At 44.5% G+C, this 18,280-nt stretch overlaps 1 protein-coding gene across 1 annotated transcript; it reads right to left on the reverse strand.

Annotated features, from left to right (window-relative positions):
* Window positions 1-316: 316 nt before the first annotated feature.
* PGLS (6-phosphogluconolactonase) lies at window positions 317-17,332 on the reverse strand. Its single transcript, XM_061614465.1, has 5 exons — window positions 16,838-17,332; window positions 15,324-15,431; window positions 10,677-10,778; window positions 2,201-2,341; window positions 317-819 (listed from the first exon to the last, which is right to left on the reverse strand). The coding sequence occupies exons 1-5, from the start codon at window positions 17,276-17,278 to the stop codon at window positions 682-684; spliced, it is 930 nt and encodes a 309-aa protein (XP_061470449.1). The 5' UTR covers window positions 17,279-17,332; the 3' UTR covers window positions 317-681.
* Between the last annotated feature and the right edge of the window lie 948 nt (window positions 17,333-18,280).

Genomic DNA, 18,280 nt, shown 5'->3' on the forward strand with positions numbered 1-18,280 from the left:
AATCTCAGCTTTCAATTTTTAAAACAAGCTCCTACCCCTTATGGCTGTAAAATATGCTTTTTAAATCTCCCCTCTTGACCCTTTCCAGCCAAAGTCAGTCCCAACTGACCCGCGAATAGGCTGCCGACAAGGGCCGTATGAATTCCACTGGTATGTTGTGTGTTAAACACATACTAACCCAACATCCATACAGAATGAGTGCCAATGCAGATATGTCCAGGAAAGAGGATTGGCTTCACTCCTCTCTGCTCCCCAAATTTAGCATTTAAATAAAAGCCATACACGGAAGAAGGGAACACACTGGGCCAGCCCCAAGTGGCTGTAATTTACATTTTTAATTGTGCATCCACTTTACACCACATTAGACCGTTCACATGATAAAGACGCCATTCCCTGCTACTCCCTTTACGACTAGTAGCTGGACCCAAGTGTTCCCCCACTTCACTTTGTCCTGGCTAAAGAAATAATCATATTGGTTACAGAGTGCTCCACAAACGTACCACTTTGTAAAATGTAAAAAAAGGGGAAGGAAGAAAAAAAGAGTGTTAGTTTAGTGCCGCTCCTGAGGGCTACGACCAGACGAGGAGACCGTGACCTGGAATGCTAGCAGGCTGGGCTCTACCCCACAACCCGCACTCAATGGACTTTCCCCAACCTGAAAAGATTGCGGGACATGAGCTTCTACAAGATGGAGTGCTTCTCAAAGGGGATCGTCAACTCCTTCGCAGCCGGCTCATCCAAAAACCAATACAGCTTCCCAGTATGAGGCTGGACCAGGGCAGCCGGCAGCGGGTTCTCTTCATCACCTTCCAAAATACGCTGTCCCAAGAAAAAAAGGGTGTTAGAATCTCATCGCTTAGAATCCAGCCATTTGCGCACGGTATTCCAAAGCTGAAGCGACAGAAGTTTGCCTCCCCGCTCACTGCCTCTGACAAAATCTAAGATTTAAAGTTCCTTCAGAGTTTCAAAACAGAAGGGTTGAATTCAACATGCTGCTAAGGCTTTCAGTCCACCACCACAAGGATTTCTTCTTATGCAATGGGACGTTCTCCCTCTCTCCTCTCCACGTGCCCAGCCAAACTGTTCGAGGGGTTCCCCCAACCCTCTGAAACTAATTTGGGAAGAGCACAGGGGGAGGAGAGTGAGGGAAGTCCCATGGCACATGCAGAAATCCTTGTGCTAATGGGGCATGGCATGACAGCTTAATACCACCCTTAGTTCAGCATGAATATCAGCCTTGCTATCTGCTGAATTGGAAATGTATTTGAATCCAGGTAGGATGTAGTAGATTTAGTGGTTTGGACACAAGGGTGTTTTGTAGCCAGAAGTGGCTATATACTGTAGCCAGCATGGATTTTTCACATTCTGCCAAGTTAAATTGAAAATACCCTCCCCTGCCACGCTGCTGCTTCCCATAAACGCATTTCAAAACAAAAGCTTACAAAGCTTACAGTCCTGAACTCAGAAACACTTGCTTAACAACCCTCTAAGTTTCCATGGCAATACACAAAACACTCAAACAAAATCCAGACTTCAAAGTCTAAAACAAGAAAAAAAATCCAGGCCCCATTGGACTTTTTTTTGTCAGTGGTCTCATAATTCATTGAAATTAATTAAAAATCAGCCATGTTCACAGAGTACCTGTAATCCCATTACTGACCTTGTCCCACACTCTGACCTTCCGCAGTTTAAAAGTTAAAAAAATGCATGGCTGACTTTTACTTAATTTAAAAAAATTAACTTGGGAGTCTATGATAGCGCAGGCATGCTCAGTAAGAACCAACTATCAGTGTTCTAAAAGGCAGACTAACAGCTGTTTGGCTTGGCTAATCAGGGGGCTATACCCACGCCAGACATTATTTCCACTTTAAACGGTCATAGCTTCACCCATAGAATCCTGGGAAGTGTAGTTTGTGAAGGGTGCTGAGAGTTGTTAGGAGACGCCCTATTCCTCTCACAGAGCTCCAGTGGCCAGAGCGGTTTAACAGTCAGCCTCTCTTTTGGGGATTGTAGCTGGAAAAAACATCTGGAGGGCCATAGGTTCCCCACCTGATATAAACCTAGCTGTACTAGGTAGTCTAGCTTGAGAGATTCCTGGCACCTACCAACTCATCTAACCACAGTCTCTCTTCTCAAATGGGTGTGTAAAATCTGGTGCACTAAGAAATACTTGAGAATGAAGCCATATAATGCAAGTTACCTTAATCACAGCTGCCTTGCTGTCCCCAGTGGCAACAAACACCACACTCCGAGCTGCATTCAACACCGGGAGGGTCAGCGTGATCCGCTCCGGGGGCGGCTTTGGAGAATTGCTAATGGCAGCTACTATCTTCTCCCGCTCCTGCCAAAGGAAAGAGGGTATAAACACGAAAGTAGGGGAGAGTAGGGGTATTATGGCACAACCTTGTACAGGCTGTATCGCACCAAACACTGAACTGAAAAGGACCTCCACAAAGTTCTGCTCAAGCACATTGCTGGCAAACAGTGAAATAAGCCAAGCACCCGGTCTCAAGATCAAGCCTACATATTTTGTCTAGGCAAACACTAGTGTCTACGTTTCTGTTGCCTCTGTGCATAGCAACCAGGCCTTATTAGTTCTCAAAGTCTTAAGAAGACGCCAGCCAGCCAGTCTTTAAAGAATGTGAAGAAAGCATGCAAATTCATGTCTTTACCCAGAAATGAAACAGGGTGTAGATCAGGTGGCTGGGAGTGCAGAAAGGTTGAGCAAGATTAAACACAAGGGCGAAAGAGGAAGGCTAGGTATGACTATATAATATATATATATATTATACATATACACACACATATACACACACATACAATAGGGCCTCACTTATATGGCAGGTTAGGTTCCAGACCCCTGCTGAAAAGCGAAAACTGCCAAAAAGCAGATCAGCTGTAGTGCAGTGGTCTGGAACCTAACCCGCTAATCGCGCCAGAGAAGATCAGCTGTAGATCTTCTCCTCCTCCGGCACGATCAGCTCCAGCGCGGGAGTCTGATCACACTGGAGGAGAAGATCTGATCTACAGCTGATCTTCTCCTTCTCCGGCGCAATCAGCTCAAGCGCAGGAGTCTGATTGCGCCAGAAGAGGAAATCAGCTGATCTTCCTCTGCTCCAGCATGATCAGCTGGAGAGCGGGGAGCTCCAGCTGATTGCCCCGCTGGCACCGTATTAGCAGAACGTCAAAACGCAGGGCACCGAGAAGCGGGGCCCTACTATATATGCATGACAGTAAACAAGTAACAACCAACTGAAGTCCTGGCAGTATTCTAGATTAGAAAACGACCAGGAATCTGGTTGCCCAGGTGCTTAGAAGAAGCAACGATTGCAGTTAGGAATTTGAAATGTTTTTCAGCTTGGGAAAGGTAAGCTGGTGCCTAAAAAATGGACACTGATTTCTTCTACGTTGGATACTTTCTTGCTTCTCCAGCCACAAGTGTGTGCTCAAAATTCATGCTGTCTGAACAGAAAGAAATGGGCACAGGAACAAAGGGATACATCAAAAACAGGGGAAGCGATGGACTGGCACTCTTAGGGTGCATTTGCAGAGACTTCTTTGTCCATAATTGGAAGAACAAGTGTAGATGGGGAGTGGCTTGTGGGTCTCGCTAAACTAAAGGGGTATTCTCAATACCCCCCCCCCAAAAAATCTATAAAGAAATGCCCTGGGATGAACAAAATAGCTTAGTTTGGGATTTGCTTGTTTAATTTGGCAGCCTGTTTCTGCATCTTTTTGGGTCATTCTTGGTGCAGCTTCCATGCGTGCACTTCAATCACAGCATAGATGCTTCTGAAACACTCCTGTAGGCCAAGGAGATTGTCATCACTCCAGCATTAAACTGTTACATGCAAGTGTGTCATTGTTACATGTTTCACTTCTTCTAAGCCCTCAGGGATAAGGGAGTAGAAAATCCAACCAGTGATTTCTAACCCTGCTGCATCAACATCACTCGTCTGAACCAGCAGTGCAATAAAGAGTAATATCAGCATGCCCCAAGTTGGGGGAGGGGATCCACAGTGGCCCCTAGAAGCGCAATGCTTTTATCTAGGTTGACATTATTCCAGGGCCATGCAAGGCTGGTATCTAACAGTTTCGATGCTTCTCCCTCTGGCTGGGAAGTGATGTCATTTCCTTTTTTTTTTTTACAGGATTTTTTCAGTAGGAGCAACAACAACAAAAATGGCAATTTTTTTTCTATTTTGAAAAGTTTCAACTTCTAATGGATGCCTCAACATAGTTTTCAGGTGACTGTTTATTGAACTTCAATACTTGCAAGGTAAATTTAAAACCGTATCTAAATTACTTGCTCACTCCCCCAAATTTCAAAATGTTGGAAAATTGATGCATTGCTTTTGATGTAATTTTTTTTTTAAATCAAGGTCCTCATCAATGCATGCACAAGTACACAAACACTGGAACAATAAGCTTTGAACTGTTTCATCCATTAAAACTTAAATTGATACATTAGTGGATGCAGTTTTAATCTGGGAGATTGTGAGTTGGCTCTCTTGTCAAATTCCTGAAACTATTTTGGTTCTTGTGTTAATGTAACAGGGAATGAAAAAGAAAATAATATGGTTCTTCCTTCTAATTGCCACATTATTAAGCTGAAAAGTCCCCATATATTTTCTCCAACATCTCAAAAAGGCACCTTCATTGAAGCTTTGGTACAATGCAAATTTATTTAAATTTAACCTAACATTAATCAGTTAGAAAGCAGATGCTTAAGTAGCCAATCTTTAAAATGGTCGATAATCCCTAAAGATAAGTTTCAAATAACCTTAAATTTCCACCTTAGTGTAGGGAGTTATTAGGGTAAAGGTAGCAGAGGGAGAGAGGAGGGATCCAGGGTCATATGTTTGATAAAAGCAGATGGTGCGAGGCAAAGAGAAAGGGAAGGAGAGTAAACATCTGGGCAGTACCCAAGAGAGTGTAACAAGAAAATGCTTTGATCCTATCCATCAGTACCTAGCATCCTCTATGAGTTGTTATGTCTTGGGTACCAAGACCAAAATGGCTACAAGCCTGAGAATGAGCGATCAGGGCTAGCTAAAGACTTGTGCAGCCAATACATAGGTTTTAATGAAAACTAATCACGATTATTTTCACATGTTTTTATGCCAGGCTGTTGCATTTAGTTCATTCACTCTAGATTTCAAGACATTTCTAGTTTCATAGAATCATATAATCATAGAGTTGGAAGGGGCCTTGTAGGCCATCGAGTCCAACCCCCTGCTCACAGCAGGAAATCCACAGCTAGAGCATCTCCCGCAGATAGCTGTCCAGCCTCTGCTTGAAGACATCCAGCGAAGGGGATCCCACCACCTCCCTAGGCAGTCGGTTCCATTGCCGAACTGCCCTTACTGTCAAGAAGTTCCTTCTAATGTCCAATCTGAATCTACGCTCCTGCAACTTAAAACCATTAGACCTAGTCCTACCCTCTGGGGCAGCAGAGAACAAATCTGTACCCTCCTCTATGTGACAGCCCTTCAGGTACTTAAAGAGTGCAATCATGTCACCCCTCAGCCTTCTCTTCACCAGACTGAACATGCCAAGTTCCTTCAACCTTTCCTCATAAGACTTGTTCTCCATACCGGCTATCATCCTCGTCGCCCTCTTCTGAACCCGCTCCAACTTGTCTATATCTTTCTTAAAAAATGAGGCGCCCAGAACTGAACGCAGTATTCCAGATGAGGCCTGACTAATGCAGAATATAGTGGGACTATTACTTCCCTCGACCTGGAAATTATAGCTCTGTTTATGCAGCCCAAATCCGCGTTTGCCTTTTTTGCCGCAGCATCACACTGCTGGGTCATGTTCAACTTGCAATCCACTACAATTCCAAGGTCCTTCTCACACGCACTACTGCTAAGCCGGGTATTTCCCATCCTGTACCCATGCATTTTGTTTTTGTGGCCTAAATGCAGAATCTTGCATTTGTCTTTATTGAATTTCATTTTATTAATTTCAGCCCAATTTTCTAGTCTATCCAGGTCCCTTTGGATTTTATTCCTGTCTTCCATTGTGTTAGCTATCCCTCCCAGTTTCGTATCATCCGCAAACTTCATAAGGCTTCCCTCCACCCCATCATCTAAGTCATTGATAAAAATGTTGAAGAGTATCGGCCCCAGGACAGAACCCTGTGGCACTCCACTCGAAACCTCCTTCCAGTCCGAAGCAGAGCCACCGACAACCACTCTTTGAGTACGGTTTTCCAACCAGTTGTGAATCCACCTGACAGTATTTCCATGTAGTCCGCGTTTGACCAGTTTGCTAATCAAAAGGTCGTGGGGGACTTTGTCAAATGCTTTGCTGAAATCTAGATAGATGACATCTACAGCATTTCCACCATCTACTAAGCTAGTGACCCGATCAAAAAAAGAGATGAGATTAGTTTGACAGGATTTTTTCTTGACAAACCCATCCTGGCTCCTACTAATCACAGCATTGTCATCTAGATAGTTGCCAATGGACACTTTTATTATCTGTTCTAATATCTTTCCCGGTATTGAAGTCAGACTGACTGGCCTGTAATTCCCCGGATCTTCTTTTTTACCCTTTTTAAAGAGCGGGACGACGTTTGCCTGTCTCCAATCCTCCGGCACCTCTCCCATTCTCCATGATTTCTCAAAGATGATGGCAAGAGGTTCTGAGAGTAGATCCGCAAGTTCCTTCAATACTCTGGGATGCAGTTCATCAGGCCCTGGAGATTTGAACTCGTTTAGGTTAACTAGGTATTTCCTGACTATCTCCTTATCAATCTCGAACTGCAATCCCGACCCCTTACTGAGATTACTACTGATGCAAGGTTGCACACTGTTCCCTTTTTGGGAGAAAACGGAGGCAAAATAGGCGTTGAGCAGTTCTGCTTTTTCCTTGTTATCTGTCAACATTTTGCCATCCTCATTGAGCAGCAGTCCCACCGTTTCCTTGGTCTTTCTCTTGCTTTGAACATATCTGAAAAACCCCTTTTTGTTGTTCCTCGCTTCCCTTGCCAGCCTCAGCTCATTCTGGGTTTTAGCTTTCCTTACGCTATTCCTGCAACCCCGAGCCGCTCATCGGTACTCTTCCTTGGTGATGCGTCCTTCTTTCCATTCTTTATACATGCTCTTTTTTACTTTTACCTCCTCCACCAGTCTTCCGTGTAGCCACATTGGCTTTTTCCGATGTCTTCCGTTTTTCTTCCTCTTTGGAATTGTTTGCGGTTGTGCTTTTTGTTACTTTGTTCTTCCAATCCTTACTTGGGCTGCTTTGCTTTTCTACCCTGTAATGTAAGCTGTGCTGAAGGAGAGAGGTGTTTGATTAATAATTTTAGGGAAATGTTGCACAAATGTTCCATTCCTGGGCAAGGTCCTTGAACGAGTGGTGGCAGGCCAGCTCCAGACACTCTTAGATGAGACCGATTATCTGGATCCATTTCAGTCAGGTTTTAGGCCTGGTTTTGGCAGAGAAACAGCCTTGGTATGATGACCTTTGTCGGGAGAGAGACAGGGAGAGTGTGACTCTGTTGATTCTCCTTGATATCTCAGCGGCTTTTGATACTGTCAACCATGGTATCCTTCTGGGACAACTGGCTAAGTTGGGAGTGGGAGGTACTGCATGGCGGTGGTTCCACACCTACTTGGTGGGTCGGCACCAGAAGGTGGTGCTTGGGGAACATTTCTGGGCACCCTGGATTCTCCAGTATGGGGTTCAACATCTACATGAAACATGTTCATGTTCAACATCTACATGAAACCGTTGGGTGCGGTCATCCAGAGCTTTGGAGTGCGTTGCCATCAGTATGCTGATGACACACACAGCTCTATTTCTCCTTTTCATCTTCTTCAGGTGAGGCTGTCAATGTGCTGAACTAGCGCCTGGCTGCAATAATGGGCTGGATGAGGGCTAATAAACTGAGGCTCAATCCAGACAAGACTGAAATGCTGCTAGTGGGTGGTTCTTCTGACCAGATGGCGGATGTCCAACCTGTCCTGGATGGGGTTACACTGCCCCTGAAGGAGCAGGTTCGTAGCTTGGGGGTTCTCCTAGAACCATCTCTGTCACTTGAGGTCAGGTAGCCTCAGTGGCACGGAGTGCCTTCTACCAACTTCAGTTGGGGGCCCAGCTATGCCCCTATCTGGACAGGGATAACCTGGCTTCAGTTGTCCATGCTCTGGTAACCTTCAAGTTAGATTACTGCAATGCACTCTACATGGGGCTGCCTTTGAAGACGGTTTGGAAACTGCAGCTTGTGCAAAATGCAGCGGCCAGATTGGTAACAGGGACCAGACGGTTCGAACATATAAAACCAATTCTGGCCCGCTTGCATTGGCTGCCTGTATGTTTCTGAGCTCGATTCAAGGTGCTGGCTTTAACCTATAAAGCCTTACACGGCTTAGGACCACAATAGGGAACGCCTCTCCCAACACAAACCCATCCATACACTACACTCAACATCCAAGGCCCTCCTCCGGGTGCCTACTGCAAGGGAAGCTCGGAGGGTGGCAACAAGGGAGAAGGCCTTCTCAGTGGTGGCCCCCAAATTATGGAATGATCTCCCTGACGAGGTGCACCTGGCGCCAACACTGTTATCTTTTCGGCACCAGTTCAAGACTTTCCTCTTCTCCCAGGCATTTTAGCATGTTTTTAAATTGTTTTTTAAAAATGTGTTTTTAAATTTGTATATTTGTTTTTAATGATTTTAGTTGTTGTAAACCGCCCAGAGAGTTTCAGCTATGGAGCGGAATCCAATAATTAATTAATTAATTAGATAAATTTATAAACGCAGCAGGTGCAATCATTTGTGGTCAACTTCTGGTTCACACTCCGTAGAGTCTGGGGTAATCGCAACTATTCACAGGAGAAACCTCCCTGATTTATTTATTTTTTACACAATAGATATTGTGAACTAGAGTTATATTCAGCAATGGCATATACATACTTTTTTTTAAAAAGGGGGAATTGAATCAGACTACAAAACTGAGCACACATTCTGCCAGTCCCTTTGCAGTATCCAGATTTTATTTATGTATTGAATTTCTACCCCACCCTTCCTCCCAAAGGGACCCAGGGCAGCAGTTTAGTGTAAGACAGATTATTTCTTTTAACCCGCCAGGTCTGTTTTATTGGCAATCAGCCTGTCATTGCACTACAGCACCTAGGGCAGGCCTATGACCCTATAGATGTTGCTGGACTACATCTCCCATCATCCGTGACCACTGGCTATTGCCAGCTGGGGCTGATGGGAGCTGGAGTCTAGCAACATCTGGATGACCACAAGATCCTTACCCTTGATCTAGAAAAGGTATGAGGAACCTCAGGCCTGGGGAGCAAACATGGCCCTCAAGGCCTCTCTACCTGACTCTTGGGATTCTCCCCAGGCCACAGCCTTCCCAAGCTGCATCCCTGACCAGTGCTGCTTCACCCTCTCCTTGAGTGTTTTTGCCCGACTAGAACTTCTCCTTAATCTCTGTTAATGCCTCTTGCTTGCCTGAACGGAGGATAGAGAGGGGTGTGCATAGAAATCAGCCTAGTGTACAAAGGCAAAATGCACATTTATGATTCTGCCCACTTTTGCCTCTGGCCCCACCTACCACTAGCATGTGGCCCCCCAGAAGGCTGCTCAGAAGAGAAGATGGCCCTTGGGGTGAAAAAGTTTTTTACCTAGAGACTCAGTGGGTGGCTAGCTCCGCTCTGAGTTGCCAGTGCCAGAGTAAAGGCTAGCTCTCAGTCTCAATGAATTCCCTCTTGTCACCGCCAGAACAAAATCCACTGTCAGGGTGTTGGTGAAGGCATCTCTTTTAGAAGGGCCACCTGTCTTCAGGGCAGAGCAAGATACCGGTATGCCTTAATGCGACTCCACTCAGCTGCTGAGAATAACTGGCCGGGTAGACACCCCCCTTCCACTTTCTTCTTATTCACGAGGCACAACCCCTTCCAGCAAAATGGCACACACCAGGGGAACCTTTTCCAGCTAGAGGGCCACCTTCCCTTCTGAGCAGTGTGGTGGGGTTATAGTGTTGGACTAGGACCTGGAAGACCAGGGTTCAAATCTCCACTCAGCCATGAAGTTTGCTGGTTGACCTTGAGCCAGTCACAGTCTCTCAGCCGAACCTACCTCACAGGGTTGTTGTGAGGAGAAAATGGAGAGGGAGGAGAACCATATACACCACCTTGAGTTCCTTGGAGGAAGGGTGGGATATAAACACAATAGATTAGACATAGATTAGGTAGAGGGGTAGAGGATAGAGGGAGGATAGAGGGATGGATGATTAGATTATGGACGGATGACGGGTGGACGGATGACGGGCGGACGGATGGACAGAAACCTCCCAGGGGTCACATGCCTGTGCTGGGCGGGGCCAGAGGCAAAAATGGACAGAACCATGAATGTGAATTTAACCTTTGGATAGGACAGTCGTTTCTACACACCCCTCTCTGCCTTGCATCCAGGCAAGCAAGAGGCATTATCAGGGCTCCAGGACGCATTCCAGCCAGGCAAAAACATCCACGGCGGGTGTGAGGCGGGGAGGGGCGTGGCCTGGAGAGAGTCTCGAGGGACAGAAAGAGAGACCGGAAGGGCCGCATTCAGCTCCCAGGCCTGAGGTTCCCCGCCCCTGGCATACACCGATCACCCACCCAAGAGAGAAGCGGATCAACATTTCATGGCAGCTCCATTCCCCCTGGCTCACCTGTAAGAGAGGATGGTCTGGAAAGAGCGAGCAAGTGTGCCCATCTGGTCCTACTCCCAAGATCAAGAGGTCAAACACAGGCATATCCTCACCTTGAAAGGCCTGCAAGGCAAAAACACAGGCAGGGAAGGGCGGAGCACGTCAATCTGTATGTAGATGCAATGTTTAATACTGCCCTTCTATATGCAATTATCAGAGCAGTTTACAGAGCTTAAAATAAAAGTGCAATAAAACATCAGCAAAATCCTGACGGCAGGATAAAAGCAGCAGTAAAAAAATGTGTCCATGAGAAAGACTCCTCCAGATGATAAAAAGCCTCAAAGGAAAAAAGGTCTTTTGACTGGCACAAAGAGACGATATAAAAGCAAGAGCCAGGGGACTAATTCCTTGGGAACGAGCGTGCTCTGACAAGGGACAAGCAACTCTCCCATGCGTCAGAGGGAAGACCTCACCTCACCACCATTTTTCCAAAGTGTTCCCAACCTTCAAGAGGTCAAGCCAGGAAAAAAACACAATTTGTTTAGCCAGCAGAGATGCCCATTCCTGACTACTTCCAGAAGGCCTTTCAAGGCTCGATACAAGAGTGTGAAGGAAGTGCAGAGCTTCCACAGCCCAACATCTCCTCCCCGTTAGGTTTTGCTTGCTTTATGTTATAGTGCTGGCCTCTATGGTGAGGTCATAATCCATATCTTGCCCATGACCTCAAAGTTGCTTGAAGGGTCTCTTCCCAGGCAGCCACTACAAATTCTCCCTCTGCTTCAGTCACTCCAGTCTTCCCAAGCATCTGATGCCTTGGAACACTATTTATGAGGTAAACTATGTTGATGTTTCAGCTACCTGATTATTGTAAGAGAAACTTAACTACGAGGGGATGGGGACTTGATGTTCCCTCTTGCAATAAAAGGTGTTCCATTTTCTGTCAGAGTGCTTTGCAGTATGGATGTACAGAGTTTAGGTTTCAAGTGCTTGACAGAAAGCACCCTTTAAAAATCGTATTGGCATGAATTTCCTAGTCCCGAGTGTCTTTTATACAGTACATGATGGCAAAAAGCAGAACCCAACATTTCCATATCATCTCAAACTGTAAAGTGCTGTAGGTCTTCAGTAATAGTGATTGAGGGGGAATATGTTACCAGGTTACCCATATGTTACCAGGCCAGATTCACGGTTTCTGTGTTAACTTACAAGGCCATTAAGTCCAGTATATCTTAAAAATCAACGGATCCCTTATATCTCTGCCCATTCACCAAGATACTCAGTTGGTGGTCCTCCATGGCTCACATGCACAGCTCGCAACTACTAGAAGCCATGCATTCAGTATAGTGGGCCCAAGCCCAACTCCCTCCTGACTGAAATTTGACAGGTACCCTCCTTAATGAACTTCAAGCACATGGCAAAGACTTTCTTATTCCAGAAGGCATTTTGAGGTAGTACTTGGGTTTCTAGTTAGTTTTATGATGATTTTTATTGTTTTATTTTCTGTATGGTTTATTTTTATGTAACTAATTAGAAATACTGCTGATTAAGTGGTATATAAATGCCATAAATAAATATTGCTAACCTGAACATTTTAGATATGTAAAAACTTCATTTAGGCTGGATTTCAGCTGATTTTCATTGAACACTATATTGTCTAACCAATCTATTGCCACCTGCCCCTGGGGCTTTGAAAAGGGGACCAGCTAGAAATCTGAATTGAACAAGCTGGTCACTAGGCTCAGTATTCCACCCAATGAATCAGAGTTTTTCGCTCATCAAAACTTATACCAGATGCCCTAGAATGTTATTTGTTTAATTTCACAATCAATACGACTACCGTATATTCCGGCGTATAAGACGACTTTTTAACCCTGGAAAATCTTCTCCAAAGTCGGGGGTCGTCTTATATGCCGGGTGTCGTCTTATTAGGGTTGCCATATTGCCCGGATAGCCGGGTTTTACCCGGATTCTAAGCATGCCACCTGGCGCCCGGCTAGCCCCTTAGGTGGCCCGGATTCTCAGCTTTCATTTAAAAAAAAAATTAAGTTTCTAGGTGGTGCGGTTCTCGAGATATATATAAAAACGTCAGGCACCCCCCCCGTTAAATCTTTTTTTAAACTACTGTATAGCACTTCGTAGCTTTAACCCCGCCCATTCAGGATTTCAGCTAATCAGTGAAGTGTTTGTTTGGTGGCAGTGTCTGCAAAACTTCATTGCGAGGCCAGTAAATGGTGGTTTCCCCTCCTGTTTATCTGAAAATCTCATAAATTGGGTAGGTATATACATTTCAGTTTTTCCCCCTGTTGTGTGTAGGAGTCAGATCCTGGGCAGTGTTTTGAAAACCTTCCCAATAGTTGCTTTTGGGGGTAAAAACAGTGCTAATCCCATATGTCCAAAGTAAATCCTATTGAATTCAGTAGGAATTACTTTTGAGTAGACATGATTATGAATGTGCTGAAAATCAATGGGACTTTGGAGTGAATGTAAAAAAGAATTGTGTTTGTGTTCTCTTTCTGCCCCCCCCCAAGTCCTATTTTAAAGCAAGTAGGCAGGGCTTACTTAGGTATTGCAGTTTTTATTCTGTAGGAAACTAATACTGATTTTTAAAAAACTAATACTGATTTTTCTGCAATGACCAATTGGTTTGACAATAAACTATTATATGGGCTGTATGTATTTATACATCTGCAGTGTGTGCGTGTGTGTATGGAGTCTTTCCAACACCCCTGTGAGGTAGGGTTGGAAACCAAGGCAGCTCACAAAAAGAAATAAAGCCATTTAAAATCCAATAACCATAAAAACAAGTATAAACAGTTGCAAAACAGTGTAAAGTGGCATGATTCGGAATTTTGGGTTGTGTGAATGAAGTTGCTTATCACTTGAGGTTGCATTTCTGTCCCTGTTTGAGTAAGCCCCATTGAATACGCTGGGACTTGCTTCTGAATAAATAAATTTAGGATTGCACTATAAATATCTTTACAGTTTGTGTAAATAATAAATATATTTGATAGTTATGCTTATATAAATATTTCTTCATTTATCATATTTTTGGTTAGGAATCCTGACTGGTTGTGAGATGCTTAGTTTTTTGCCTTATAGGAATCTTGTTGTGGTTGGTATGGTATTACATTTAGGAAAGTGTTACTGCCTTCTGTATTTTTTTTTCCTATTTGCATTTCACATATCTTTAACCTCACTCCGTTACAGCCATAGAAGCAACAGCAGCATATGCAAGATAATTAACTCCCATTAGTGATAAGAACAAGAATTTATAATTATTATTTCAATTAAAACAAGAGGCTTATCAATACTTTGAAGAGGACCAGATATTTATTTTCTTTCTGAGCCCAGGACTGGGTCTTTCATGATGCCCGGTGTGTGTGTGGGGGGGGGAGCAGGAGAGTAGTCGATAAGACAGACATCCTGGCATTGATAATCGAATTAGCAAGGTATGTGTGGGGTTGTTGTACACTTCCAGGCTCAGTTTCATTTTGAGTATGGAGGTGGAACCTGTGTAGATGTGGTTATCAAAGGGAGAAGAAATTTTGAGTTAAGCAAAGCTCTGCTTTTATAAAACCTAAGAAACATACAGTACTTTGAATGTCTGAGTGCCTGCACCAGTGGAATACTGGAGGAACTTGTAAAACTTGCTGCAACAGTATTTAGAACTGAGCATGTGGTGTGAAAGACTCCTTTTCCTAACATTTTGGCTTGTTTTTCTCTGATTGTGTATTTTTATTGTTTTTACTATATTTGTAAGCTGAGCTCTGTTTTTAACAGCAAAAGGGCAGGATATAAATTCTCTTAATCAATCAATAAATACTCCATAGTGTTGGAAACTAGAGTCTAGGCATTTAATGTTGCTTTTCAAAAAAAGATTTCTCACATCTTTCCCCAGTTTTTGGTGGTAATTCCTAGGCACAAAAACAAAACAACTGGACAATCCAAATATTAATATTTATAAGTTTATAAGTGACAGTTTTCCTGCTAAGTACCTGCATGTCATAAGCAGGGGTAGTCTTATACGGCGAGTATATCCCAAACTCTATATTTTAACTGGAAAAGTTGGGGGTCGTCTTATACGCCCAGTCGTCTTATACGCTGGAATATACGGTACTTAATCAACTGTGTGTTCTGGGCAACAGTTCACAAATTAAAAATTAATAATATAAATAAAATCAAGGTAGAAATGCAGCATCAGATTAAATTAACAAAAAGTAGTAAAAACAGCAACAACCATACATCAACATAAAAACACAATAAAAGCAGCATTAAAAACCAATAAGGGAAAAGTGAAATAGTTCTAAGAACTAAAAAGCATAGCATTTAAAAAGCATGGAATTTTTAAACAGCATGGGAGAACAAAAAGTTCTTCACCTAACATCAAAAAATTCCTAACATGGGCATCAAGCAGGCCTCTTTGGGGAGAGCATTCCATAACTTGGCTACCATCACCAAGAAGGTCCTCAGCACGTTTAATGGCAAAGGAACAGATCAGACTAGGAGGAACTCTGACCAGCAATTCAAAAGTTAGGATTTGGAATTAACAGTCATTCTAACCAATGTGGCCTAGTCCATAAGTTCTCAACACACAAAGATTCACATCCCAACAAGGGTGCTTGTCTGAAACACACACACACACACACACACACACACACACAACTGTACCTCTTTCAGTTTTGCAGCATAATCCACAGCCGCCTCTTCTACTGGTAGCGAAGGGTTGATAACAACAATTTGGTCCTCAGGTACAGCAATTTTAGAAAGGAGATACGTCTGAAATAAATAGCCATAAGTCACCTAACAATAACGAAGGAAAGTAGTTTACCAGGCTTAATTCTCTCCAACCTTTTGTACCAAACAATGAAATCATCATGCGACTTGCCTCTCTTCCCCCCCCATCCTTGTTAAAAAACGGTAAGCACCTTGCAACAGGGGCCTGTTTCTTTTTTGCTTATGATACTTTGTAAACTACATCAATAGTGCTACATAAATAAATAATAAAATTAAGATTAAAAACAGGGCTTCTCCATCCATATAGTTCCATGTGAACAAAAGCTACATATTTCTGCCTGCCAGGCAAGCTGTTCAAGATGGGTGGAGAGAGAGAGAGAGAGGAAGTAGAACTCAAGATAAGAGTCTGTTAGGGCAGGGGGCTATTCCCATATATACCTTATCTCCAAATGCTTTGGAGGGAGGCCAACAATTAAACCACAAGTCCTAGGTGTTACGGAAGGAATAGGAATCTGGAAGAAATTGGCTTCTCTCCCTAATGTAAGCATTTTCATACATTATCACATAATTAGAAAGAAAATAGACCACACTGTATCAGTCTGCTGGACTGTTTAATGGCTGCTGTCTTATACATGGATGGTGGATGAAGCGGATTTTGGATGGGGTCCTACACGGCATTTCTTATATTTTTATGACAAGGTGCATTCTCAGGACTGTGTAACACAGATTAGCTGTTATCTGAAGTGTTAAGAGATCCTGAGTTGCAAATTTAACACCCAAGGATGTTTAACATCCATAGTGACTCTAGTTAAACACACATGCACATCTCACACACATCTGAAGTCAGTCCACCCCATCTTAAAGGGCATTAAGCAGTGAGACTGAGCACCTCCTGCTTTATTGCAAGAATGTACAAAAGGAGGGCAACAATCCCCCCAGCAGCCCACCAATTTCTGTGGATTATGCATTACGATGGATTATGGATTATGCATTACTATGATTATTGCATTTTATTACATAAGCCATCTTCAACATTTTTGTTTTATCTTATTGTGTGAGCAGCTTTGAACATTTTTATGGAAAGGCATGACAGAAATACATAAAATGATGACTGTGGTTCTTGCAAAGAACGGTGGACCGTGGTGTAGTCTAATAAGGCATTTCCAGGGCTAAGCATGATTCGCCTTAACTGTTAAGAGATCCTGAACTGATAGGGTCAAAAGAAAAAAAGCAGACCATAAAAGACCCAAGCCACCCTATCCCTGCTTTACCCTGATTATCAGCACTGGGTGGGGCCAATCACGTCCCTGCTACTGGGAAGAAGAGTCGTGATTCTTTCCCAGGGGAAATCTCCTAGGAAACGCGCCCCATAGAGAGCACCAACCCATCCCCCAACCCCCAGTTCAGTTCCCCTCGCGGTCCGCCCAACGAACCCCTTAAAAAGACACCTTGTAGGCACCGTAGTTGCTCTCGGGGTCATTCAGGGGGACCCGGCGCTCGTCCACGAAAGCCAGGAGCCAGCGGGCAGGGGAAGCAGCAGCGGCGGGCAGCTCCTGGGCCAGGATGCGCACCAGGCTGCCACCTGACAGGCCCAGGGAGAAACGCCCTCCAGGCCCGGACTGAGCCTCCCGCTGGGCTACCAGCTGGGCCAGCGCTGAGCCCAGTTCCTGCGGAGAAGGGAAGACCGAGACTTGGGGCGATGCTGCTGCGGCCGGACCGGGCCGCGACAACGAAGAACCGGGCATGGCGAACGAGACGGGAAAGGAGCCGAAAGGGGGAACCGAAAGGCCTGGCAACGAAGCCGGGGGGGGACCCATGGTGGAAAGGGAGCAAACCCGGGCGGAAGAGCAGGCAGTAGTCAAGGGCACACGGGCGGAAGAAAAGAGCATTCCCTTTGAGAGGAGGAGTCAAGAACGGACACAGCAGAGGAAATAGTTCCTGGATGCCACCGGAAGGAACTGCAGTGCAGCCAGCCTTTACTCCCCCTTTGGTAACTAGCAGATGACCAACGTAAACAAACCATAGACGGAGGAGTTTCCTCTGTGGGAAGGAAACGTCCGAGTTTTCTTTGGAAGCATTTGTAAATTCACTCAGAGCAAAAGTGAGTTATTTGTTCATAGGAAGCGAAGAAATCCAGCTGTGATTGGACACCAGCGTATTCTCTTCTACTCCCGGCGTAAAATAGCGCTTTTTCTAAGCTTTTTCTAAAAATAGTCCTCCCAGCCAGTGCAGGTGCACTACGTTGCATTGCGGGGAGGGGGGGCATTATACCCGAGAGGGATTCGCTTAAGACAACCCTGCAGTGTCGTCCACTGGCTAAAGGTGGTGCTCCCACTCCATGGATCATCACCTTGTAGCGGTGAATGGGCTGGCGTGTTCCAGTGAACCCTATGAGCGATGCCATCGGGAGTCATGTACTCCCAGCAGGGTCACCCATGGCGGGTCAAGGGAGAGGGACCAAACAAAGAATGATCCAACAATGTCCTCATCTGCAGAACAGGTGGAGGATAACAATGTGTATGTTACAACGGCTGTGAAGGCAGATGAAGGCTGCAGCAGATAGAAGACTTCCAATGCCATTGGATCAAAGCCTTTTTCTGTCAAGATTGTGTGTTGATCGTTGTGTGCCAATCTCCCCACATAAAACAAATTTACGCACAGGCATCTTCCAACCAAAGTATCTTAGAAGACTATCTTTCTCTGCCACGAGTGATTGCCGATGAGGTGATGCTGAGGCTGGCTTGGTTTTGTAGACACACACACAAAAAATTCCATTCCTCAGGTTCTATTAGGGTCAATCTCCATAAATTGTCCCCCTCAGACTGTCAGCTGAAATCCAGCACTCAGTTACACGTGGAAGTTCTATATGATGGCTTATAGTGGGCATCACT

The sequence above is a fragment of the Rhineura floridana genome, chromosome 3 (genome assembly GCF_030035675.1).
Source record: "Rhineura floridana isolate rRhiFlo1 chromosome 3, rRhiFlo1.hap2, whole genome shotgun sequence".
NCBI lineage: Eukaryota > Metazoa > Chordata > Lepidosauria > Squamata > Rhineuridae > Rhineura > Rhineura floridana.